Source organism: Pelmatolapia mariae, linkage group LG10_11, assembly GCF_036321145.2.
Source record: "Pelmatolapia mariae isolate MD_Pm_ZW linkage group LG10_11, Pm_UMD_F_2, whole genome shotgun sequence".
NCBI lineage: Eukaryota > Metazoa > Chordata > Actinopteri > Cichliformes > Cichlidae > Pelmatolapia > Pelmatolapia mariae.
In genome coordinates, this window is record NC_086236.1 from 36,715,063 (window position 1) to 36,742,425 (window position 27,363).

The following is a 27,363-nucleotide window of genomic DNA, read 5'->3' on the forward strand; positions in this document are numbered from 1 at the left end:
GGGCAATTAGGCCACATGCTAGGAGAGAGCAAAGACACCTTTGTCTGGGAGGTGTGTCGCAGCAGCTCAGGTAACCAGGCAGCCATATACAACAGGATTCTTTGACTGCAGTGCGTATCTTACGGGGTGTGTGTGCTGTGAAAAACACCCTCCAGTTATGGAGCCAAGAAGCGTCGCCAAACCACCAGCAGCATGTGTGAGAAAGGCGAATGGCAAAACAAAAGGAGTGGAATGGGAACACACAAGCCCCTCCCACTTTCACGGCGTGGAGCCAAATTGTTAAGGTAGCGGCAAATTTTGACTAGTACAGGCTTGCAGGGGTAGTGGTGTCCCCCCCCCTCCCTCAGGATCTATTCTTGGCTTTCTAAGAATTAGATAGACTGCTCTTGTCGCGCACTGAATGCAGTGTCTTTGTTGCTGACCAACAAGGCCAACTTACTAATATAGTAGTGTATTTATGTACATGGAAGGAAAGAGGTGAACAGCTTCGAGAGTGACAAGGAGAGAGAAAAAAGAGGAAGGGAGGGAGTGAGGTAAAAATGTGCCGGCACATTCTGCAGACATCAACAGAAATACAGCACGCCATTCTCTTCTCACATGCAAAGAAAACCTGACACCACACATTCACACACATCTGTGTTTGTGGGGCACTTGTAAGCTTGAGGTAAAGGGCTGCCATCTGTGGCTCAGCAGGCAGAAGTACAACCAAATACACACTCTCTCTCTTACACACACACACACACACACACACACACACACACACACAGAAATCAATTTCTTTACAAATGTGATTGTACAGATTGGTGTGTCAGTGTCAGCTGACAGGTTAAAAAGATTACTAGACATGCCAGCTGCTGACATTTAAACAGTCATACTAAATTATCATATTACTTCCCAGTGTGAGAATCTCACTTTAAACACCCAAATGTCACGTTATCCTTCTGTCATCTTGTTTTAAACTGTTTAAATATGTAATTGCAGCTTAAAATAGTTTTTTTTTTTTTTTTATTGGCTTCTGTAACTTCAGTGTTTCATGTGAACAGATAATCCTGTAGGCCGGCCAAATTAAATGTGATTTTTAGAAGTTGCACAGCAATTTGCACAGAGATGCTTTTAAATGTCAACAGGTGCTTGATCAGCGCTTGGCCTAAAAAGCACCGCAACATCAACAGCATGAGATACATTTCCTCACTGCTGCCTCACACACACACACACACACACACACACACACACACACACACACACACACACACACACACACACACACACACACGAGGAGCAGGATTTGGTAAAACTTGCACTGTGACTAAATGTAGCACAAACTGTCAAGTCTCTCTGCACTAGTGTTCACCATCCTGTCCCCGCGTGTGACATTCGCAAACACACAGCATTGATCCAAATTTAATCCTTCTCCAAACACCCACAGCAAGCTGGTGGATGTAAAACAGTGTGCGCACACACAGTGTGCAAGACAGACACATACAGCGGCCAACAGCAGCTGGTAAGAATGGTGGGTTGTTCCGCTAGCTAAGATGAGTCGAGCAGGTCGAGTGAAAGTACTGGGACTTCTGAGTAAATGAATTTGGTACACGGTTACTATAGGTGGGAATCACCAGAGCAGACACCCCATGGTATGATATCATCACAATAAGATATATTATATTATGGCATTTTGCATTGCTATTTAACACCTTTTTTAAAAACAGGAAATTATGTTGTTTTTTGGCTGCAAAATGACAGCGTCCCTAAAACCGGCCATAAACGCTGCTATAAGACGTCAGTCTGCTATTAGTCTGAAATTAAATGTGGTCAAGTTTGCAATTACATGCAATCCGTTTCTGATAAGACAGCAATAAACTGGGATAAATCACTGAAAGTCTCATCTGTTGCGTTTAATTATTACGTTTGGGGCAGCAACCCTCCTGTTCGGTAGGAATCTAACCAAGTGTCAGCAAGTTGGTGTTGGGCCCACACAACATGTGACAAAGATGAATTCAGACTGATGGCAACATGTTGGCAATCTGTCTGCATTTATATATTAGGTAGCAATTATTTACACAACTTTGACAAACTCTCAGAGTGATCGCACTCGGTCCAAGTCAGACTGCAACTGTTTGCACAAAGGTTGCTTCCTATTGCCTTTCGATCAGAAGTTGCTGTCAATGCGCAACAAGCTCTGGGCAACCAACCTGCCAGACATGGCAGGAGGTTGCTGTGCCATTAGCTTGCTTTGAATTAGGAGGCAACTTTGTTAACCTAAGTGTGTCCAGGGTTGGATGATTTCTCAGTTGAACCAATTTGATGCAAGTTTGCTCGGCTGACCTTATCCCAGGATGGTCGTGCGTGAGATGAACCCTCTTGTTTATAGTATTCTGAGTATTTGCATTGATACAATGCTCTATCAATTCACCCCCATCTCTAATCATTACTGACCTTCACGCTGAAACTTAATGCTCTCAAGTCTGTACGGAATACACACAAAAAAATAAATCACAAAAATGTAAAAATCATGTGCAAACGACGCTCCTTTAAAAGCAACACTGACATCCTGTAGGAGTCCCATTCCAACTTGATTCCAAATGAAATTATGGCTTCATTTAGAAGCTTTATACTTTGCCTAAGGATCACCAGGAATTCCCAGAGGGATCCCTTGGGGCACGCATTGTGTCTGTTACTTTGTGCTGAACCTGCCTCAAGACTCAGCTTCTCGGGGATTTCAGAATGTCATCTCCCCTGCAGCGAGACACTGCTTGCACTTGGAAAGGAAAAAGAGGCCAAAAGTCAAGGCCAGCGTTGAGTACCATAAAAGACTGCATGCCTGCAATTAAACCACCAGCTGTCAACAGCAGACAAAGCTCGAGCTAATGGACACAGAAAAAACTAAGTGTATCTCCTCTGGTCTGTCAAATTATTAAAAGGAATTCAAGCATCATTTCAAGAATGATGTGATGAAACAGGTTGCAGTGCATCTAAAGTGCTGAGTTAAACAGCCTTTAAAACAGCGTGATGCTTGTCAGAGTATTATGTTCATTAGCTAGATTTGTGGGATCTCGCTTCACATTTTTATGTGCCTCTCTCCGTGTCTGTCATGTTTAGAACAACTATAAAAGAAAACAGGCTGACGTAGCCTGAAAAAGCAACCTCGAGATCTTTTAATCATCTTTTCTATCCGTCTCCACCTTTCCTCCCACTTCCCTCTCTTCTGCTCTTCATCTATTAACTGGCAAATGGCTTAGGCTGCTCTCTGATCTGCTCTCTTCCTTTTACTCTCTTCACTGTCACACACAGCAGACGCTTGCTCACATGCCATTCTGATTGTCCACAGAGGCAAGGCCTGCTTCACCTCTCAAATGCAAATGGCCCTCAGCTTGGTAAGAAAACAATAAGACAATCCGGTGAGGGTTTGAAGCGTGGCCACATACAAAAGGCGGCAGGTGGGCACACTTGCCTTCAGCTGGCCTGGCATGAAAATGAGGTGAAGACCAGCGACCTGTGCGGCGGCACAGGTGGACCTGGGAGCACAGAGAGCACCTTCAGCAGGGATAGTTTGATAAGTAGCACACAAACAGATGATATGATAATGACCGTCTCACTAACAAACAAGTCATCTGTACAACTGCAAGTTTCTTGTATTCCTCTGTCGCCTTTTTCACTTCACATGCATCAACACACACACAGGCAGAAAGCATTTTCAATTCTGCCACCTCAAGTCCAGCCTCTGGTTTTCTTGTTAGTGCCACAGTCTCCAAAGCAGGTCTCACTACCGTCTTGTTGTCACCCCTGACTCCACCCGGCCTCCACTCTATTCTTCCCCTCTCGTGTCTACTGCCTGTTGCTTCAGATGGTTGACCCCAGGTAATTAAACCTATCAACCTTCACTACCTCGACTCCTTACAGCTTCACTGTTATGTTATTTTGTCTTGCGCCTTCTCTGGAGAGCATACCTCCGCCTCTCCGGTAGTGAGTGCCCCCTACGCTCACTGCAGATCACAGTGTTGTCTACAGACTCTGCCTGACCTCATCTGTCAGCCTGTCCATCACTACAAGTGCAAACAAGAAGGGGCTCAGAGTTGATCCCTGGTGGAATCCCACCCCCACCTTGAACCCATCTGTCACTCCTACCACACACCTCACCACTGTCCTCGTACATATTCTGCACCAGCCTGGCATACGTCTCTACCATGTCTCACTTCCTCAGGCAGTCCCACAGCTGCTCTCTTGGCACTGTACCACATCATTTTGCTACATCCACAAAAACCGAGCAAAGCTCGTTCTGACCTCTCAAAGCAAACATCACATCTGTAGTGCTCTTTCTCAGCATGAAGCCATACTGCTGCTCAATGATCATCACCTCTCGGCTCAGCATAATTTCCTGGTGTGGATCAACAGCTTAATCCCCTGTTTTTACTACAGCTCTGCACATAAACCTTGCTCTTGAAAATTGGCAAAACTACGCATCTCTCTCTCATACTTTCATCTGGGTCAGCTACCTTTCTCCTCTTCCCAGCTACCCTCTCTTCTCCTTACCAATTATCTGCACTTCCTGATTCACTGTGCTCCTTTCATTTTCTACATTCACCAACTCCTCAAAAAGCTCCTTCCACCATCTGAGCACATTCCCTTCCCTCGTTAGTATATCCTTAATCACCCCAACCTGCTGCACATCCTTTCCAGCTCGATCTCTCTGCCTGGGTAATTGATACAAGTCCTTTGTTCCTTCCTTAGTGTCCAGTCTCACATACAACACAATTAGCCTTGCACTTTTGCCACTTTTCTATTTGCTCAACACCCAGAGTCCTAGTACACCCGTTTACCTTTGTCATTGCCATCATCTTTATCCAAGGTTCCCAGAAATCAATGAAACCATTCACTGCCTGAGCTACATTAAGTTCATGTGAACTGCACTTTTTGTGGTATCACTGTTATAACCTTCTTTCTTGCTTTTCACATTTGTTTCTGTTTATAAGTCATCCTTTTGTTGGATAAAACCATATAATAAAGCATTTTATTATTGTTATTAATCCAGTTTTAATTGAGAAAGTGTAAAACAAAGTTTATAGAATGCCAAAAAGTCTTCTGGGAACTGTTGTATTGTTTGAGCACAGGAATGACACACCGACGCACAGAGTCATAAAGGTAATATGAAACTTGACCTGTGCAGAATCAGAAGTCGATTGTAAGACACGGAGCATGAAGTGACAAGAAGAGTTTGGGGGGAGGAAGTTGTGAAAAGACAGAAGAGAGAGGAAGGAAGGTTACAGTAGAGCTGTGACATTCCACAGATGTTTGTTGAGCTTGTCCGGCTGCTCCGCTCTAAGAAGTGGGCTTCCGTTTAGCTGCTGTACACTTCCTCAGCACAACAACCAGTGCACCTTCCTCAGGGGAAGACAAAGGCCCTTTCACTTCTGGTCATTTTGCTTTACTGTAAACATCAGTCACCTCTGGGCTGTCCAATACATGGATATCTGCCATTGTAGCAGCTTGTTATTACAATCTGGGGCATGTAAACATGTTTTGACTGGTCATGTGCTGCTGCAGTGACAAGACATGCTGGCATAGGCACAGATTCTGGCACAACATTAATAAACAATGATTCTGGAGCTGGCAGCAATCACACATGGAGAGTGTCTTTTATGTCACTGCTCAGTCACAACTGTTTATCCATGTTCATGCTAAGAAAGTGTGGTTAGTTGTGAAAGGCTTTTCTCTTACAAAGAACAAAACAGTCTGTTTTCCTTAACAGTGTTACAGTTTAGTTTGCATGCCTGTTACTAGGACATACACAGAAAGGCGGTGCAAATCTGACTTTAATGTAAAATGCCACGGTTGCTTTTGGCTTGAGAAATGAAACAGAAGATTTTCATTTGTGTCATTTTGCTCAGCAGGGCAAGGCCAAGAAAAAAAAGAATTAAAGCGGTAAACAGCAGTGAATTTGAGGACACATTTCCAGGGTGATATAATCTTCCCTACTGTCTAGCCACCTGACCACTGGGAAAAACAACACCGCTGTCTACTGCCAAGTAACATAAACACAAAAACACACAAGGCCCAGAGACACACACCAGCTCTAGCTGGTGTACACAGGAGGCTCAGAGCTAGGGAAAACACCAAACTAAAAATCTTAAGGCCAGCACTTTCACACATGCAGAGCTCTATTACGCTGAATTGATTTCCCTCTGCCACGAATGGAGAGGGGGGCTGAGTCTCTTTATACGTGTCAGATTAAACTTGGGAGGGAAGGAAAAATGGATAGAGATAGAACGACAAGTCCATAAAAAGAGGAGAAATCCGATCCTCTGCAAGTGTATCACAACCGCACACGGATACTGCCGTAGCTGACTAAAGATAATACTGACATAACCCTGACAGCAAGTCGGGTTCTAGCTGCCTCCCCATTTAGCATGTAACTAACACACACACACACACACACACACACACACACACACACGGTCCTTCTCTTACACCTACCATCAGCTAAAAGCCATTTTCTCAATGTGAGCCAGACATTACGCACATTACCACATTTACATCATCCCTTTGCAACTGTATCACAACTGTGACGGTGCACATGTTCTTTCATGTCAAAGAGGAGCTCGTGTCACTGCTGTGTGATACGAATCTGTTAAAATATTCAGTCTCTTCAAAGCATGCGACACTCATAAACTAAAGGATGAGACAAAAGGATAAAACAGTGTATACCTGTCAGGGGGGGGACGACATCTACTATGCTAGTATGTAATGACAAAATAATTTTAAGCCTGTTTAAAAGTGTGCTGGGTCATTAGATCATTATGACATAAGTAAGCGAGTTGTGCAGTTGTAATAATAAAGATTCATTACTCGGAGCTAAGGGCAATTAGTCAGCCTTATCCCGGATTAAAGCTGGGCTTCTGCAGTGAACCCACAATGACAAGGCCCGCTTTGTCCCTTTTCTTTCTAATAAGCTGATATGCTTTTTGAAAAGTATGTAACACTTTTACCATCTATAAGACACTATATGCAAATGAATGCCATGACCAAATTTACAGGTTTTATGAAACAAAGAAAGGTTAACAGAAAGGCATAATCTCTTTCATTAACAGAACAATTTAATTAGCGTGTTATCGGAATAAATATCAGAAGCCTGCAAGTATGAGGCCTAAGACTTTACTAGCAGGTTAAAAGCTCAAGCTGCACATGTGGTGAAAAGGTTTTAGCCATTAATTAAAACCTTCAAGCAAAAGGAAGAACAAGGACTCTTGCAACAGACGCTATGGCCCTGAAAGAGCCCCAGTTTCAAAATCATGGAGTCAGCTCGGGATTACATAAAGAAATAAAAAGATACTGGGGGTAAAATAAATCCACACAAGAGCTGTGGCAACTCCGTGATGCTTGGAGCAGCGTGCTTGGCGAGTACTGCTGCAGATTACTTTTTTTTTTTCCTTTTTTTTTTAAATCATAATAGCCCAGATAAGATGGCATTTACCTAAAACCAAACATCTGGTTTGTCACTATTTTGACAACATGTGTGTGTAATTGGCAATGTAATCTATGGAAGGGATTACACATCTGGCAATCCATAAATCTGCCTCCATCTTTTCTGGATATTTTAGGGTTAGGTCAGGCTGTGACGCAGCCGCACAGGAGTCTGCAGTGATGAGGTGAAATGCCCCCAACCATAAGATATTATCTTTAAATGTGACCATCTGCCAGAACGTTTGGATTAAAGACAGTAGCACACAAATCACAGTTACTTAGAAAAGAGCAGAGCAGATGAGAGGAAGTGACGCCTGACGGATCAACTATGACGACTTCTTTGAGACCTTTGCTTGGCCCTGTACTGCACCATAGCCCCTGGTCACATGGGAAGATGAGAGGAATGGAAGGAATGCGGGTCACCGGCTGCTGAGGAAATGAGAGGGTGAGAAGAAGAGGGTGACTTAGAGGCAGTGGGGGGAAACCTAAGGATGCATCGTTCACTATGACCAAGGAACTCTGTTCATGCTGCTGCACTTAAATTCCACTGCTGACTTCTAAAATGTGTTTTCTCAGTGGTACAGTACAAACAGAGACGGATTACTGCAAACTTCAGAAATGAGATCAATTCTGGTTGGCACTAAACAGTGGAAACTGCTCCGATATTCAAATTATTGAATTATTCAATTTTAACCAATTTACAGTAACGAGGTAACAAGTTCTGCAACACAGCTGACAGGTTTGATGTTGGTATATAGTTAAGCTTAGGTGACAGCTACAGATTATATAGTCTCACTAAGATGAGGGGTGCAAGGGCTTTAAAAATGTAACACTAATGTAACGCCAAAGGGAAATGAATCATTAATATTGTATCACTGAGCAGCAATTAAGCAAACAAACCATACCAATGAAAGCTATCGGTATTTTCCTTTAAGAGCCATATTTATCTTCTGGACAGGATCTCTCCAGCAACATGATATATCCAGAGCACCAGGTCACATGGTCCCTCAGCCCAGTCTCCCTGGAGTTCCTGTTGCTGCAGAGAGAGACTGATGAAGTGTGGGCAAGATCAGGGGGTAGGCAGTCGAGTGCTGGGGGCAGGGTACCGAGCAGAGGTGCTGAATTCTCCTGCATGTCTATATCTGTGCGACTGCACTGCATGCGTTTTCCTCGCTGACTGCGGGTTCTATGTCCAGTCACTTCAATGAAAACACTGTGTGCCAACACCGAGACTGCCCTCGATGTGGACTGGCTCGCATACTGATTGTTGACGAACATGTTTGTGTGCCCGTCTCCCTGTGTGTTTGTGTTTGTGTTGTGCTGGGAGCAGGGAGGGGATAAATTTAGCACTTTAGCCCCAGACTGGAGGCAGTGGCCCTTTATCCTGCACTGTCCTACTTAACAGAGTGCTGCTCTCTGCTTCCGCCTGCCACAGCGAACCAGGACTCGCGCATTCACCTCCCAACATCGGGCCAAAACAATAGCGGAAGAATGTGCTCATCCACATAAGCCACAGTCATGCAGAAAAGTGCAGACAGTTGCATGTGTGGGAGACATGTTTGTTAGTGTGTGTGTGTGTGTGTGTGTGAGAGAGAGAGAAAGAGCTGCTGCAGACTGGCCTCATTTCATAACAGCTTGATTTGTTAACGATGCTTTCAACAATAACAACAACAACTGCATACACAACAAAAATACACACATATTTAAATACAGTGGAGTGGTAATCTAACACTCTGATTGCAGCGCAGCTGGAGTACATTGTCGATGCTGTAAATGCCGCTTCAAGTACACGGCACATGCCATGCAGATAAAGAAATAATATCCCTTTTGTCCTGATCAAATTGAAACCTCAAAGCAGGCTGGATTTAATGTTGCTCTGAATTTCAGTGGCACAGCCAATTAGGAGCAAGTTGACGAGTTAGTCTGCCTTAAGCTGACCAATGGAGCACGAGCATCCCACTTCACCTTGGAAACACTCGATCCCAGGGTGCATTTCCCTGCTGCCATGACAACCAAGAGGAGCTCTCCCTTGCTTGTTCCTTCGCTCCCCACCTCCCTCCCCCCTCTCTTTCTTGGAGCCAGTGTACCTCGCAGTAGAAGGTTCACAGAAGCTACACAACTTGGAGCCGCCTTTTCACCAAACAAAGAGAATTACTGTCAGCTGGATCGACTCATGCTGCTGCAGTTGCAGCTCACGTTTTAAACAAAAGGGATTTAACTGATCAGCGTGCAACCATTTATTTATCAAATGGAAACAAGTCTGACACCTAATAAAAGATAACTAGAGGAGCAACGTTTTGCAGTTTTTTATTTTAATTATTATTATTTTTAGATTGAGAAAAACTGTTTGCCACATACATCATGCTATAATGAGAAGCGAAGAGGAGGAGGAGGGGCAGGGATGATGTAAGCTTTTCAACACGGGCGTGCTGAGGTCTGGGGTTGAGGTTATGAACAGTGTCAGCTGGCCCCAGCCTCCACCAACTGGAGACTCTGGATGCTGCACAGGAGCCGCCTGCTGAACAGAGGGATGAGCAGCGTTTCCCATCTGCAGATCTGATTTTTAGCTATACACCCAGCAAGATGTTTCAGTATTTATTAGTTCCAGCTTTTGAACATCTTTTTCCAATGATGTTGGAAGTTTGGACTGCTGACTAATTCAAAAGTATGCCCCAGCAGTACATTCATGTACACTACACTGTATGTTGCATTAAATATCCACTGTGACTTATACTTATCGTCCTATGTATGTACAGAAAATAATATGCCTATCACAATTTCATATTTCCCCAGATGAGAACCACTTCTCAAAGAGCCTACACACAACTGATCTACCAGCCCATCATACAACAGCAATAAACAACCAGTCGGTCTGCATCTTATGGATTTAACGTCAAAGTAAACAACCATTTCCTGCTATAAAGCATCGTTTGAACTACAGGTGCATAAAACAAAGAAATAAAACTAATGAGAGGCACAAAAGTGATACAAAGCACACACATGCATTTTCCTCCAAAACTGGGAAAAAATACTGAAAAGAGGCAACATGATAACAATTCCATGGAAGTACTTTGAACACAGATTAATACAGTGTGTAAATACACCGTGGCTCAGTGCCAACCAGGAAACAACAAAGCAATCAAAAAGCAGTGAGAATTTAACAAGTGAACATCCAGCAATAGTATATGTAAACCTTTGCAGCTACCACTGCTCTGTGGTCCAGCTATACAAGACTGAGCTCTCTGCAACAGACACTTGTATATTCTCCAGAACAACATACTGCTGGAATAACGCATCAGCACTCATGAAGGGGCAAAATCAATCAAGCCTGTTTGGATTTAAGCGAGGATTCAACTGCAGTCAGATCACATCTGAAAACAGTTACGAGTAAATGTTACAATTCTGAGAAATGCACACAGTGAGAATTTACAATATATTCTCATTGATTTTATTTTTAATTCCATGACTGTTTAAGTCAGTTTTTATATTCATTATTCCTTGAATAATGAATATAGAAATGTGCTCTTTAGAGTGCATGCTTCTGCATAGGTGACAGATCAGGAAAGACATAAGCGAGCGAGGTGCCTAATGCAAGATGATTATATAACCTCATTGACTGAGGTAATATAATAACGATATATGTAGTAATAGTCTAAACACTTGGTTTTGTCATGTTGTGATGGAATTCAAATTCTCACCTTCCAATCTTACTAAAGTCAGTTTGAATTGTGAGGAGGGGGAAACAGGATAGGACAGCCCCCATAATCAACCTGGAGATGATTTTTCTTTTTTAAAAAAGACCAACAGCCATTCAAGAAGAGCTCAGTCTACCCAAGTGCACGTTGATCACAGAGTCACTCACTAAACTGGGGGTGCCAGCATGCTACGACGACACAAGCAGGCCAATGTGAAGGTCTTTATGACTGATACAGTAAGAACAAACCTGGCACTATAACTGCAGGACACTGATGTCGTGGACTCAGTCTAGAAACTTCAAATCTACTTTTTGACTTTATGTTACACCTCTTCAATGAGGAGATCTCTAAAACTACTGTTCTCCTAATTAATCTCTCCACATGAAAGATAAGACAATGCATCCAATGAGTATCTCCTGGACACAGCGTCTCTGATTATAGTAATCAGCTACAAAGACTATGCACACCTGCAGTTTTCTTACCATGTCCTGATTCTCATATTTTAGCTTTTGCTTGCTGAAGTCGGTTAGTGTTTTAGAAGAAAAAGTCACACTAAATTAAAGGTGCCTACTCATCACTGAAAGGAGAGCAAGGTGCTTATGTTGGCAAACATCGACTGTGTCAAGTAATCCAACTACATGGTGTTACAATAGTTGGGGTGGGGGGCATCCGGGAGTTAAACATTGTACAGTTAAGTAGAGTTTTCACAAGACAATGAGAGTGGGAATTCCCTCCGACTCCACTCACTCCCAGTGGAATCAACCAGTCATCGACAAGGATGTTGGATATGCGCACTGACATAAGTCATAACGAGTCATACTACACACCACGATTAGGTCTCCCGAGGGGTAAACACTCAGTTCTCTATCACAGTACTGATAGGGCAAGCTTCAATATTGCCATGGAGACAAGAGGCAAAGAAGGATAAGACAGTCAGACTCTGCTCTGTATTCAACATTACTAGTGCCATTTATGAATAACTAACAGTACAGCATTACATTAAAAGCGGTTCGGGACACGGCAGTGACACTAGCCCGGTTACTTTTCTGTCACCCTTTTGTGGCGCTGTGTTTTTTGAAATCCCAGCACGGCTGGGGCACTGCAGATCACACCAAAGGAGAGGAGGAAAAGAAAATCTTTGACGACAACTGAGATTCAGGGTAGTTGCACCACTATTTATAACCTGCCCAGTCTGCTCCGTGACAGCAGAGGGGGATGGAGGGAAGGGGAGAGAAAGAGAGGGAGGAGAGAGGGAGGCAAAGCCAGACGCACAGACAGAGGGTGGCCTGTGAATTCCAGAGCAGAGGAAAAGACCATTGTGTTTTTTTTCCCCTTGACTGGGGCCCTCTGCAATCAGCGTACTGGGTAAAGAGGCGATGGAGCTAAAAACAGGGCATGTGTACAGCTCAAGAGAGAAGCTACTTGATCTTCAGTACCATCTTGTCTATTATTATAACAGTGTTTAAATGAAGCTACCACACAAGAGTTACTGTCTACAGATGTAGGAGAGTGAAACAGTATACGTATTCGTACGCGACAGTGAGGCAGTGATAACAACAAGCTGGCAGCAGATACAGTTTACACAATTTCTAACCTGGACGCTGCAAATGTCTCGCAAACACAAACAAACGTGGCTGTGCCTACACAAGATCAAATAGCTGGACTGCCCCGTGATCAGCTGTCTGGAAAATATGACCAAAAGCACCACACCAACTCCAAATGGTTTAATCTTAGTCAGCACCTAACATTACAATTGCAGTTTTTAAAAGCATTATCTACAAAGACCTCCAATGGAGCTTTCAGCCAGTGGCTGTGTGTTCAGAGCGAAGACAAAGTGAGGAGGGTAGCTGGTGGGGAAGAACTGCTATGGTCATTTTGTCCTCACTAGCCGTGTCTCTGTCTGTTATCAATGAACTCTGACACAGACGGCAAGAAACCCAGCTCAGCAGATAGCAACGAGGAGGTGGAGGACACCTCAGCTGCACACAACACACACACACACACACACACACACACACACACACACACACACACACACACAGAGTAAGAGGAGAGAAAGGAAACAGACGGTGCTGGCACAAGGGTACCTCCTCCCCTCCCCAGCAAAAATGCCCCCATCAGGACTGAGGTCAGTACAGGCTTCAAAACATCAACAAACACATATGAAGCCAGATCCTTTGTTTGCTCTGGTTCCAGCAAAAGGGCCAAACATGAAAGACAGCCCAAACACAATGTTTACTGAGAGGATCTGCAGCAAAAACACAACAGGAAATCCCTGGTACGATCCATACTATCCGATACCTGCTCCTCCCCACAGCAGCACACGAATGCATGTATTCATGCCAAGAGAACAGTGGGAACACAGCCACTAATGTGAGGGCTCATCCCACTCAGCTGCACCCAAACACATCACAGCCTCACTCAAAACGGCAATGTTATAAAATAAAAAGAGGAGGATAAGGACAAGAACAAGCAGTGCCAACTTACCTCTTGTTGATGGGCTTCTCATCTTTCTCGTAGGGTTTGACAAACCACTTGCCAATGCGAACAAAGCTGCGATTCATGAGGCAGCGCTCCAACAAGTTGTGGATGGCTTTGAATAGCAGAGTGCGACACTCGTAGGAAGGGCCATTCTCCCAAAGCCCATCGTCCTCGGCTGGTAAAGAAAACAGAAAAGAGCTATCAGAAAGGTGAAGATTTGAGTGCTTTCGTACCATTTTTATAGAGAAAAAAGTAAGAACTCAGCAGGGCAAACAATCAATCATGTCAATCACGAGAGCACAGAGCGTGTCGCTGCTGTGCTGAGGAGAAGCAGCCTTACACTTGATCAGATGGCTCTGTCACTAATAAGGATATTTATCAGTGTTTACAAAATTACATATGGCAACGCCAACTGTCATAACTAAACATATCGTCACATCACACCCAACACCGAGGTTTACACTAACAACGTTTCATCACCCAGAATGACCTCATTTGACTTCAAAGTGGGTGACACATAAATGCTGTGAAAGTGTTTATTTTTTAATAACGCATCACTGCTGAATATGTATAAACTTCTGACAAACTGAACACGAGCACACCGTGTCCACGTCCACGGCTTCACAACAAAATTCACGCTGACTAAACGGCCCTTTCATTCTATAGATGTCATTATGAAACACCCTGCAGCATCACAAACTGTCAAATAAACTGACGTGTGGCAACCAATCACACGCATCCAGCAGTGTGAATTCATATTTAAGGATAACCACTAGAGGAGACCGGGTTACAGTCTTGTAACATGATAATTGTCACAGTCTGGACGCAGAGACACTTCTGCTACAGAAATTAAACATTTCCTGGAATGCAAAACAGTCAGAAAGCTGGCAAACAGGCCGTGTACATGCAAACAAGAGTGCGATCACTGAGAGAGGGAGAGGTTAAGTGGAAACCTGCTGCTGCTGCCGCTGCATGCTTTCAGGTGGTGGAGGTTTCAGATGTTTTGTGTTTAGTACCAGGGTTTAGGAGTGGAAGAGCACAGAAAATTCACAGTTCAACAGTACTCCGGTTTTGTTTTCAGTTCACTGGGGAAAAACCGAGACTTCACTTCTTCTCGTTTAAAAAAAAAAAAAAAAAAAAAAAAAAAAAAAAAAAATTGCAGATGTTTGCTGTATTCACAAGTAGCTATTCACTGTCTGTGACCATTACATCCACCAGTTCCCCCTTAAATAAAACAGTTTGTGTGCGATTGTGTGATGCCAATGCCATTTCTTGGTGAGCAGGGATCTCCAGACTCCAACAACTTCTGCTGGAACAAAAGGTTCTGGTATTTTTGTACCCTTTTCACTCGCTCAGTGCACCCATGAACAGCAGCAGGTAGGAACCCAAGTTAGTCTCAGGCAAGGAGTAAAAAGCAACTTAAATGTTACACACATGCTGCAAAGTGACTTTACTAAATATTGTCTTGCTCAGAATGGAGCTTGCACACGTGAACACTATCGGTCCAGTATATTTATACGCCCATCTACTTTCTTACCGTTATTAAAATGCTGGTGATATTCCTTTGCATGGCAGAAACGCTCCTGCATGCAAACGATGAATCAGCCTTATGATGATTTGGCACCTGAATCCCCCTCCTCCTCTCGACTCCTCGTCCTTTCATGCACTCTGATTCTTTCCCTTCCACTTTTTACTTAGAGCACCATTCGCTTTCAGACCTGACAAATTTACTACACATCTCAGTGACATGAATTATTACTTCAAACCACCTATAATAATAAGATGATGCCTGCGTTGCTTTCACCTGCCAATAAGTCTCCTCCTCACAAACTCTTCCTGAAAAGTAATCGCCGATTCCACACGATACACGTGCGCAGCTGTAAACACTCTGCTGATGGGGTGTAATGTTTATCGCAGAAAGCTTTTTAAGAAAGAGACGTCTCAGGAATGAAAACAGACGAGGGAGGAAATTCCTTAAGAGATAATGGCATCACTGTTACCCGTGCGCCAGGCTGATTACGATACAACAGCAACGTGTCAGCGTAATGCCACAGCTTCGGTTACAAAAAGTCAGGTGTGGGGTTTTTTCACCTATTAGAGCTTTGTGGAGACCTGGAGGCAGCAAAAGAATTTGAAAAGTGCTGCCCTTGTTATTCTCTATGAAGGGCCTTACACAGCTGCTACAAATGAAATTTGATAACAGAATCAGAGATCTTCATTGTCCAGTGGTGAGACATCATTTTTGCCCACTGTACTGGGAAAGTACAATGCCCTAAAACAGGAATTGTCCTAGCTACAGTGTTCACCTGATGTTGTACTACTCGTAAAAGCACAGGGCTGTATTTAATTGGTCTGTATGTCTAACTGAAATAAAACAAGACACCCATTACACTCCATCTAGCCACGCTGGGTGAAGAAATGCACGATCAGGCCCATATCAGAGCTGCTTTGTGATTCACATTCAGTGTTGGCCTGAATGCCGACCTAATCTCATTAACAGCCACTGCTCACATCTTATAGCACTTAAGCTCCTTTCAGTCAAGTCTGCAGCAAACATCTCCCCGAGTGTGCCGTCTCTGCGTGAGCGCAGTCGAAACAAACACCAAGTGTGACCTACCTACCTTCACGTCAGCTTGCCGCGTGCCAGAGCGGTACGAGTCAGCCCAGAAGCAAGTTAATCAAAATTTTATTGAATTATTAAGCCAACTCTTGGCTTGCTGTTCTAATGCGAGTTCAGGTAACGACATTTTAAATTAAAATGATTGCAAGGTTATTCACATGGGAAATTACACTGGCTTCCTTTTTTGAATGAGACAGGCTCTATGCCATCTTGGCAGGTTTAAGATGTTGAGAGCTTGTAGCTTACTAAAATCCAGAAAAGCAAGGACGCAAGGATGAAACATCTGCTTGCCATGTAAAAGATGCCCAATTCAGAAGGAAAATATTACCAACACTATCAAATCCACCTACAAATGCCTCAGCTCCAGTCAACTTCAGCTCCGGCTAGCCTTTAAATCATTACAGCCGAGCAAAGGAAAAACAACCTCAGGCTAGCTGCCAAGTAAAGGGGTTATGTTCCCAACGATTTTCAGAGAAACAAACTAATTCATCAGGTGCACACATATCTTCGGGGATAAGATCAGGAACACAGAAAAGTACGGCAAAGGCAGGAAATGGGCAGGAAAACAGCAATTTCCCCATTAAAAATTAACGGTAACAGTGGATTAAAAATATATCAACAACAACATAAAGCCATTAACTTTCTAGAAAATGTGGACATAGACAAAAAGGACCTTTTCTTAACCCAAGCCTGCTTTCAGCGATTTAGCATCTGGTCTTTAGGCCATCCTAAAGAGGTATTACAGGCGAGAGGGCAAAAAGTCAGCAAGAAAAGAAAGCCGACTAACTGAGGCACTGATGGCAGATTAAAAGAAAGGACTTGAGGGGGAAAAAACAAAATAGGATTTAGGCCAAAATCAAGGATTCGAGAGACAGATCATTGAGACCGATAACGTTCAAAAGACGAAAAAATCGTGAAAACATCAAAGTAACTGCTTAAACCTCCAGTCCCATTTCAGCCCTCCTCTGTAAAGACCGCCATGGTTATCCCATTTGCTTTTCTCTGCCAAGACCCACATTTGCCCCGTACGTCCTCCTCCCCGTCGCCTGTCCCTTCCCTCCAGCGCCAAGTAGCTCTTAAACAGACATCTGGTTTGCTTCAAGTGTTTTTAACGACCTCGTGCTCATCATGCAATGCCCGCTGCAATATACTTCAGACAGACAGACACAAAAACTTTCTGCTCAAAATCTACCAGTCTGCCTCTCTAAACCAAAAGAGCCAATCACATTTAACAACAAAAAAAAAATAAGGAAGGAAGGAAACCAAACTTCCAACCTTGGGCTCTACCAGGGCAGAGAAGAGCATGAAATATACCTCTGCATTGCCACAACCTATAAGAAGAAAAAGGGGGAGATTAATACTAAATAATTTCAAAAACATTTAAACAAATCCCCAAATGTGTTTGCTTTCCTTTCTGTACGTGTCGTCCTGGGTCCCTGAGCGACAGCCATTAGCCTTCTTTGGGACAAAAGCAAGAACAGAAGCCTCAGCTCTCATTAACATTAATCCACATCAAGTATCTAAAAAAGAAAAACACAGCGGCTTATGAGGTAACCACTTTTTACTCCCAATAGATGACAAATTATATGCAAACAGCACACCTTTAATTTAAAAGAAGTGGGTGAGACTATGTAAGAGCGTAAAGTGACACTTGAAGTAACTTAACATCCATCCACTTCACACCGTGCAAAGGTCACAGTCAAGGTGACGAGTTGCAGAACACACCGAACTGTTCCATAAACAAAAACAGCAAACACCAGATGGAACAAGCAATAATATTTTCTCAATTAACTGACTAATCACTATTTATAAAAATATCCCTCAGTGTGTATGAAATGAACGACATTTATTTAACCGATTTGCTCGTTTTCACATCAGCCCAATAGTCTCAAACACAAAGACAATCAGCTTCACTTTAGAGGACACAAAGTTAAGTATCAAATCCTCCCATCTGAAAAATGTTTGGCATCTTTGACTGGAAATTACTCTGAAAATAAATAAAAATATTCTAAATATTTCCCAAACCATGATAAATGTACACTTGTCCAAAATTCCAGCTTTCTGGCAGATCAACGAGCGTACATGTGGTGCATGGTGGGCGGTGGTCAGCACATGGGGGTGAAAGATGAGTGGCCTCATTTAGACAAAGATTTATGGGCTCAGCTGATGGTTAGGACACTTTCATGTCTCTGCCTCCTGTGCAGCAGACCCAGATGAGTTGACCTTTATAAAAGCTCTTAGGCAGAAGCACAGCAGCTCATCAGTATCAGGCATACTCACATCTACTTCTATAGAAAAGAAACACAAGCTGACCGAAAAAAGCTGGAACACAAGGGCCGAACCGCTCGGTGCAAAGTTTTCTGCCCCACGAGCCAAACTGTCCGAAGCCCATTAACATCTACACACTTGAAGATTCTCCATCACTCTTAGGCTGACGTAGGAGATTAAAAGTCTGTTTTGTTTTTTTGTCTTAATGTTGCTATGCTAGCAATCCATTTATATTGAGTCTCTCAGATATAAAAAGCACTAAAAATGTTAGTTCAGCTCAGTGTAACCTGCCAGAGACTGTCAAGGCTTTTGGAAAGAGCTTTAACTGCTGCAGAGGAAATATAAATTAATGACAAGCAGAAACTCGGCCATCACAGATGATGAGGTGTGTCCTCTGTGTTTACAAAAACAAAGAAGGGCATTGTGAGTTGAAGCAAACTGAAGGTTGAAACGTTTGGCCAGCTTTAAAGGTTAAATATGAACATTTCACATTCTTTGATGTTAATTTGCACCTGAGATTAACTGAGATCAGTCTCATGTAACTGATATGATTTAAACATAGTGAAAAGTTTTAAGTTCATCCTTTGTCCCTATAGAGAGCGCGCTTCTATTTAACCTACCAATTATAACTGCAGGGTGAAAAAAAGAAAAAAAAAAAGAAAAGAGTGAGGCCTGGCCCATTTTTGAACCACAGACGACCTTACTATGATGCAACAAGAGTAACGGGTGAAGTAGCGGTAAACCAAAAAGCACCAAAATGTGCTGCGCATTAGACAATCTCAAAGGTATTTATTTATATATTTTACAGGCCCCTCTCCCACCCCCACATATGTTCAACTGTGTATATAAGCAATTAGGGCAGCAGTCAGTCATTAAACAGCAAGATTAATGTCTTGTGATCAACTGTGCTCAGGGGTATTCTACCAAGTCTGGCCAAAAGGTTCTCTCCTCTCTTTCCACTTTCTCCCTCTATTCATCCTTATCTGCAAGGAAAGAGAGAACCAGCAGTGCTCTGTAAAGTCTCCATTACTAATTAATGAATATTTCTTGAACAGAGAGGGAAAAGAGGGATTGAGAGAGAAGAGAGGGAAGAGTGCACCCATGGGCCAGAGCTGCATGCATGGCCGAGTCCCTGTGCCGTGCCAGCCAAAGGAGATCCATCAGAGAGCGCGGCCGAGGGAGATGGAGCAGGAGGAAAAGAGGAAAGCGGAGGGTGGTTCACAGGCAGGAGATTAGCCCTGGAAAATTGATCCCCAAGCACAAAAAGCCGTCGGCCTCTTCCACTTTTTTCTCCATAAGACCTGCTCTGGGTTTATCTATTCATCAATCTCTGCATTACACACTCGAGTGTAGAACCACCTTTAAAGGAAGAGGGGACCAAAAAGCCCAAATTAGGGTTAACCAAGTGTAACTAATAATCTCCACTATACATCCCCAGCGTATAGCTCAACAAATCTACCGCATGTGTGGGCAGAAGTATTTGGTAGCAATCAAGAAGTATTTCCATTAAACATTCTTTTATAGCATCATTAGATACAAAATGCAACTTTTACAGTATCTGTAGGACATTAACTTTCAATCACACAATCCAAAAAAAAGAAAAAAGAAAAAGAAACAATGTTTCCTTTCTAAATTGTACGCCAACCACTCTCCACTTCAAAGCTTCTGTGGAGTCTTTGTTCATGTTTACAGCTAAAGCATGGAGATTTCAAAATTCAGTCTGACCTCAATAATTTTTGGAAATTCTAAAAGAGTGAGAAGGCGTTTCTCCTTTCTGAATCCTTGCCTGGGGCATCCACTGCGCAACAGCATTTACAATTGGCCTTACATCATCGTGGGACTGAATCTGTATCACAAGTCGTGTTGCGTGTCATCACTTCTGTCACTATCCAAGTGAGAAAATATGCCGTTACAATCTTAGACTGCAGAGTCAGACGTTCACATAACGGATGGCTCGTCATTTTTGTGCTAGGACTATGACTGCTACGTACGCATATGATCCTAGGGTTTCATCGTTCCAAGAAACAAATGTTAGGGAGATAAAGACAGACGCAAGTCTCAACCACGTCTTTCAAACCAGGCAACTGGAAGGAAAAAATGATGAGGGACTGAGCTTAATGTAATGGAAATTTACTGAATCTAATAAAAGTGTTGCTTTTATAAACACATCTGTCTAATTCAGATTGCAAAAAGCCACTTATAGGCTACCACATGCAATGCATCAGCATGCTACACAAAGAATAAATCAGCTCACAGAGCAATTTCAAAAGGGTAAGCCCTGCTTTAAACCAATCACAAGTCAGTAACCAACAGCATCTGTTTGGACTCATTTGTAATTTAATCTCAAAGAAAATCATTTTAGATTACAAAGTCTTGTGGCGATATGTCATGTATGAAACATCCCACATTTACCTTTGTAAAGAAATAAAAAAGATTTAAAAAAAGACCCTAATTAATGCCGTTCGCTACAATGTGGCTTACAAAAAATTAACAGCAGAGGCAACCTTTAAACTCGCAATGGGGAGTTTAAAGAATCAATGGTACTTAAATAATGAGGGAGTGTAATTCAAACACAAGTCTTAATATTTGAATTTTGTGAATATTGTCAACATGCATCTGTATTCTGCGGGAAGTGCTTCAAACAGAGCACCTCTCACAGATCTGAGGGCAGTTCAATAAATACGCAGTCGAGAGATCTTCACAGAGAGGGGGGTGGGGCGGGGGTGGGGTTAGGCCGACCTGTAAGAAAGTGAAACTTTCAGCTAACAGACCCCTCACCGACTACTGAAATATGCCCTTTGGAACTGGAGATTCTGCCCTGAGGTGCAAAGCAGGCTTGTTTTGATTTCATCCTTGATTCAAACACAGACAAAAGTCATCAGACAACAACAACAAAAGAAAATCCTCCGAAACTTTGGCAAAGCTAGAAACACATTACAGCGTAACAGCAAAAAAATCAAAACAATTGTTAGATGATCAGTGCAAAAACAAGCCCACAGAGTGCTGCTAAATTGCACTTTTCTTCCCTCCATCGCTGAACACGTCTCAATGTGTTCATCATCAAACTGACGGAGGAGGTGGGCATTGTAAACGCAACCTCCCCGCCTCCCCTCCCCCATCGTCTTTCCTCTCTTCAAGCAATCTAACCCAGCACCAAGTAATGAATAGATGTGGGGCCACCAATGACCGAAGCAGAGAGGGGCCGCTGATAATCCGTTCTGGACAGCAGAAACAGATCATTTCAATTTGAAATCTGTCGACTCGGAGGCAGACATTAGCTATTATAATACAGCAACACTGAAGTTAAACTTAACCATTCAGTTATTCTTTAAAAAAAAAATAAAAATCTTCAGAATTTTTGTCTCTATTTTTTTCAGCTTAAACGTAACATGGAAATGTAAAAATGTAAAATCTGATATATGTGTGCAGCTCCACCAACTCTACGGTCACGTTCAGCTGGGGGAACACTGAACTTGGAATCACCCCAGAGAAACGTGGTGTCAGGCTGCTGGCAGCAGAAGCCTCGGTGGGACTTAGTTTGCAGAGAAAAAGGACCTGAGCGAGCTAGTGGAGACTGAGGACAAATGTGCAATGGAGCAATTACCCTCACAGACAGACATCCACTCCCTAATTTCTATGCAAAACAGGAAAAAAAAGAAGAAAAAGAAGAAGAAAGATCAGTGGGTCTTTGAGAGGAGGAAAAGGCAGGCATTTATCTTTCGCTCTGGATGCCCCTGGTCAGGAGACTCCACCAGCTTTTGAGGGGGAGACCACGATGAAGAGAGCACTGCATTTGCATAAGAATACATGCCTATACTAACCCAGTTGGGGCGGGAAGGGGGGGGGGGCTTTAATTCAGCAATGGCATTCACTTGTTGGGAATAATTTCTGTGCATGGCCAGGGGAAGATTAGAATTAGTTTTCTCGTTGTGTAAGTGCAAGCAACGCGGGTTGTCCAACAGTGTGGAAAAGGGGCTTGGTGGTTTGTTCCCCTTACATTCCTTCAATGGTGATTAAGAGTCTGACGTTAAAAGATCCCTTAAGTTTTCCGCCCTTCACTACTCCCATCTCTCTGGCTCACTCCTTCTCCCCATATCTCCCTGGAGAGAAGGGATTACTGGCACACTGGTATACAGAAATGGCACTTGCTCAAAATTAAAAGACTTTCACAGGCTGCTAATCTAATGAGGGTGGAAAGGAGGGTGTGGGGGAATGAGCAAGCGCCATTTCAGCTGCTGAAATGAAAGGACAAGAGCGGATTTTCATGTTTACCGCCAACATTGCACTAAAGACAAAAAAAAAAAAAATAGAGGCTGGGAAAAAAACAAAAAGAAAATAAAGCTTTTTCAAATTCCCAAGATGCCAGGAACCAAAGAAAAGAGAACGACAACAGAGAGAGTGTGGCGCTTAAAAGGCGACAACAGTTGTGACATTCCAGTTGAATGCACAGGTTGGAGTTGCCCTGCTGATGGCAGCGGGTATCTGTCAATTCGCACCTCAACAGGGAGGGTACCCAGAAGAGTCCATAAACACAAGCAAGTGTTCATTCATCACCCTGCTTCCTCTGGGACACCCGCCCAGAGACCCACACTCAGCTCGAGCTGGTGTCCTGGTGTTCAGGATGATCATTTTCTACTTTATTAACATTCAATTGACTTTCTGTTGCGAGCTGAAATGAATAAAACCTGTAATCTGGGAACTGAGAAGTTTTCCTGCGCAGCAATTTTCAAGCAATTCATGTAACCGTGCGCTGGGCTGAAGACGGGAGCGTACAGAGATATACGGGTTATAAAAAGCAAGATGCTGCAACAGTTTGGAAAGATGTGGCTTTATAAATTTGGGGTTGACTTGTTGAATTTGCAACCCCCAAAAAAACTTCTGACAAAATGTTTCATTTGAAGCAATCCATTTGCCTCGGAAGTGACATCATTCTCAGTTTAAGTGCATTCCCATAGTAAAAGTCGGGAAAGCAAGGAAAACTGGCATTGCTCCTTAGAAGGGTGAAGCCATTCATGCTGGCAGTACAACACTACTGCAGCACATTGATGGAGAGAGGCTAGTTAGTGCTCTGTGTGTCTTAATTAACCAGTCAGACATAAACAGCAGTAATGGTACAGATTTTACAATTTCACTAATGTTTACATGCACTGCTGCCATCTTGGACTCTTAAGTCAGGGTTCATGTGGCTTCTCTGACTTTCCCCATTAGGAAGTACGACTTGATCGGGTGTTCCAGTTGTAAATTCTGACTGAGAACTCGGAGATTCCGATTTCCGACTTCAAATGGAACGTGCTATTTGCCTCTGGTTTCCACTTCTCCTCCTATACCAGTGCCAATGAGGCGGTTTTGTCTGAGTGGCAACAGTTGTTGTTCAGGAGAATACTGCTGCGAGTGCTCACATGCTCAGCACTGGCATTAATGGTACAGAGCTGTCACAGGCCCAGCCCCACGAAAAGACCCAAAGACAAGGAAGGTGCAAAAAACCTCTATGACTGTCCGTGTCAAGATTAGTCCCAAGAGGAAAAGGCACAATGGAGGTTAATTAAAAATTCAAATAACACCACACCTAAAAGAAGAGCTGCCAAGAGTACTGCAAAAACATGATTCATCGTTTTGGTGTTAAAATACCTGGAAGGAAAAATACCAGTCCAGGTTTTCTAGACAATATTTGATTACCTAATATCCATCTCCTGAAACACTAAATATGTTTAATCTGCCCAAAGCCAGTATAAGAACACAGCAGTGACCCCAGCAATTTCGAAACACAGCCTTTTGAAATGTAGCAGCCTACATCAGAGGACCTGAGCCAAACACTTTGGGTTACTACCAGGACCTGTTAAGAGTTAAATGTGCTGCCCATTGCAGCCTTCAGCTCCCATTTTGAGGCTACTTCAGGCACAATGTCCCATAATAAGGGGAGGGTCACAGACAGGCTGTATTTAGCTCAGACTCCAAACTGCAATCTACATGGCAGAGAGCATGCATAAAGATGGCATTTTCCCATCTTCCACCAGTAATTGTACTATTACTAAAAAAAAATGTTAAATAAGAAGCAGAGCAGGGTCAGGGGTGGGGGTGCATGTGCCGCATTTCTGCATGGCTGCCCCTGCTCTGCTTCTTATACCTTCTTCCTTTTTTGTTAACCCTGTGCAAAACGGTGACATGTGACTTCCAACTTGCTTGTTCGAGCCAAAAGGCAAGCTGCTGATTCCTTAGCCGCAGCCTAGGGACCACTCAGACATGTTAACCCTGTTTTAAACACACAAGTAATAATAACACAGCATGATGCCCAGTGTCTCCAGGGAGAGGGAGTTAGCCCTGCAGATGTTGGCACTACCAGTCTGGCTGGCTGGGTTATCAGTCAGAGAAGGGCAAAGGGTGGGGGCACTACGGAGGTGTTGGATTACACAGATAGCGACACTTGCCTGAGGCTCGCAATTTCAGCGTACCTCCCCTGTGCCTACCTGACAATCAAGCGGTGACATCTGTATCATTTTTCATTGTACAACCAATAACGTTTCTTGATAGGGGGATGCACGTTCAAGTGCTTCTGTTACACAAGCTGCGAGTCCTCGACACTTTCTGCTATCTTTTACAGCCATTACTCACTTAGCTATGCAACCTTGGCTCAGTCTAACAGAGGCAGCAGAAGTAGAATTTCATATTCCTACAATAGCTTTGTTGTCAGAGTCATTTCTCTGACAAAATAAAAAAAAACATTCCACTTGTACTCAATCATCTTCCAAAAGAAAAAACCAAACAACTTGCCACACTATCTGTTCATCTTTCTGCAGTAGTGTAAATGAACTGCTCTTAAACTGTAAGGGGCATCTCTTTATCAAACAGCCCTGTTCCTCTGAACTCTGTTACTAATCTGGCTATTATTCTATAACTGACTCCGACCTTCGTAGAGAGAGGAAGCTGCAGAAATGCAATGCACCTAAACAGTAAATGTAACATGCATTGCTTATTTATTCAAATTAATGGCACTTCTGTGTATGCAAAAGAGTTCCCACCTGCAAGCTCATTGTGGATGAGATCAGCAAAGTTTGGGTCGTCACCCCACCAGAAGAGCCAAAGCTCCCTCCGACCCTGCTGCTGGCATCTCCTCCACACGCTTAGTATATCAGCCTTCAGGCAGCGACTGAAGCTGCATAGGATGGGGTCCTCCTCCGTCACCGGGAAGAGGATTGGTGCAGAGGTGGGACCCTGCCACACAAACCTCTTCCATTTGATCCCTGTCAAGTCAGCCTGCAAGACAAGAGAGAAGGGGGGGGGAAGAAACTGTTAGTGTGCAGAGTCGCTGCTTTGGGACCCACTCAGCACCCCTGAGGAAACATGTGGTGAGCAGAGTGTTAAGAGTAAGTATTAATCCTCTTTTATGGGGGTTTTCACCCCCTAACTATCCTGACAACACCCCATGCTGTCGAGACTGGGAAGGAGAAAACATTTCGCTACAGACGCAAACGAGAAACAGCCGCAAACAAAGTGGGACATTCGACTGTTTCTGTAAAAGATCTTGTACTTAATGTTTCAGCTGCTTTCAAAGTGATCATGAAAGACATGTTGGAAACACTCATAGGAAAAAACTAATGCTGGTAAATGTGGTCTCACCAGCTTAATCCTCATTATTGGTGAGTACTGTGTGTGTGTGTGGGGGGGGGGGCTTTCTATAAACACTGTCTGGCTTTTATAAAGAGAACAAAACACACAGGAAAAAGCCTCATAGGCAGTAAATCACTGGTGGGGTTATTAAGTGTTAAAACAGGAACATTACGCTCTGCTGCTGGCTGGCACTGCAGCTTATCACCCAAGCGCTGACTGACTACCCATGTCTACCTAAACACATGCACACGTGCTAACTACCATAAAAAAATACACACACACACACACACACACACACACACAATATGCCTTAGGGGCACATCATTTTAAGTAATCTTCGACAATACAGACTGTTCATCTTCCCGCCATTTAGTTTCATTTCGTTCTGGCCGAGTTGGCAAGCTGTCTGTCTGTATATTCAACCAATTAAGCCATTACAGTTCAAGGGACGTCCTAATTCAAGTGCAAAGGCGCTGAGCCAGAGCAAGTGATTACCAGCGGTTGTGGTCAAGCAGTGGCGTTAGCGTTATGGTGTTAGCTGGGACAGGGAGGCATTGTGTTGTGTCAGCTGGGGCCGAGTTGGATCACAACAAGAAGTTAGGAGATCAAGACACCATGAATATTTCCACCAACAAGCAGAAAAGAATAATTAAAAAAACATCAGTTTAAGTATGAATCCTGTAAACGCTCGCTATATGATACAGCATGCAACAAACAGCCTGGCTGCTTGTTCAAATACAGACAAGCTCGACCACTAAACTGAGAGTCAAACACAAAAAAGCCCAAGGTTGCTTTATAGTCATGTGTATGATCAAAACACCATGGTCTCTGATGCACAACCAGACTCCTGGGGAATTCAAAGCAGCTGCACATGCTGAGGACAAACTCCAAGATTTAAACAGCAGAAATGGGTCTGTGTACAACTGTGTGTAACAGAGCTGCAGCAGTTAGGCTGCTCCTTCCTGCTGGAGTGCGAGGAGCGCTTCTTTACACCTGCACCTCGCTCGGAAACATCTGTGCACACAATGCAAAGGGAGGGCGAAGACAACGGTTAACTGTGAAACCAGATCATAGGCAGTACAGATAGGCAATTAGCAAGTGAACAGCCCTCATCAGCTTACTGACCATGGCCTGTCCCCGATGGCATTGTGCATTTCACCATATAAAAGGTTTTGGTCTTGAGTGCACTACAGATTTTATTACAGGCCTCTCACACTCATCCATATTGGTTTCACACAT

General features: G+C 43.4%; 1 protein-coding gene across 1 annotated transcript in view; it reads right to left on the bottom strand.

Moving 5' to 3' along the window:
- Positions 1-27,363, bottom strand: part of med13a (mediator complex subunit 13a) — a 66,539-nt gene that overhangs the window by 33,649 nt on the left and 5,527 nt on the right. Inside the window, exons 2-3 of the mRNA XM_063485080.1 lie at positions 25,536-25,770; positions 13,638-13,806 (exon numbers count right to left, since the gene is read on the bottom strand). Coding sequence (XP_063341150.1) covers positions 13,638-13,806; positions 25,536-25,770 — 404 coding nt within the window. The remainder of the gene's footprint in view (positions 1-13,637; positions 13,807-25,535; positions 25,771-27,363) is intronic.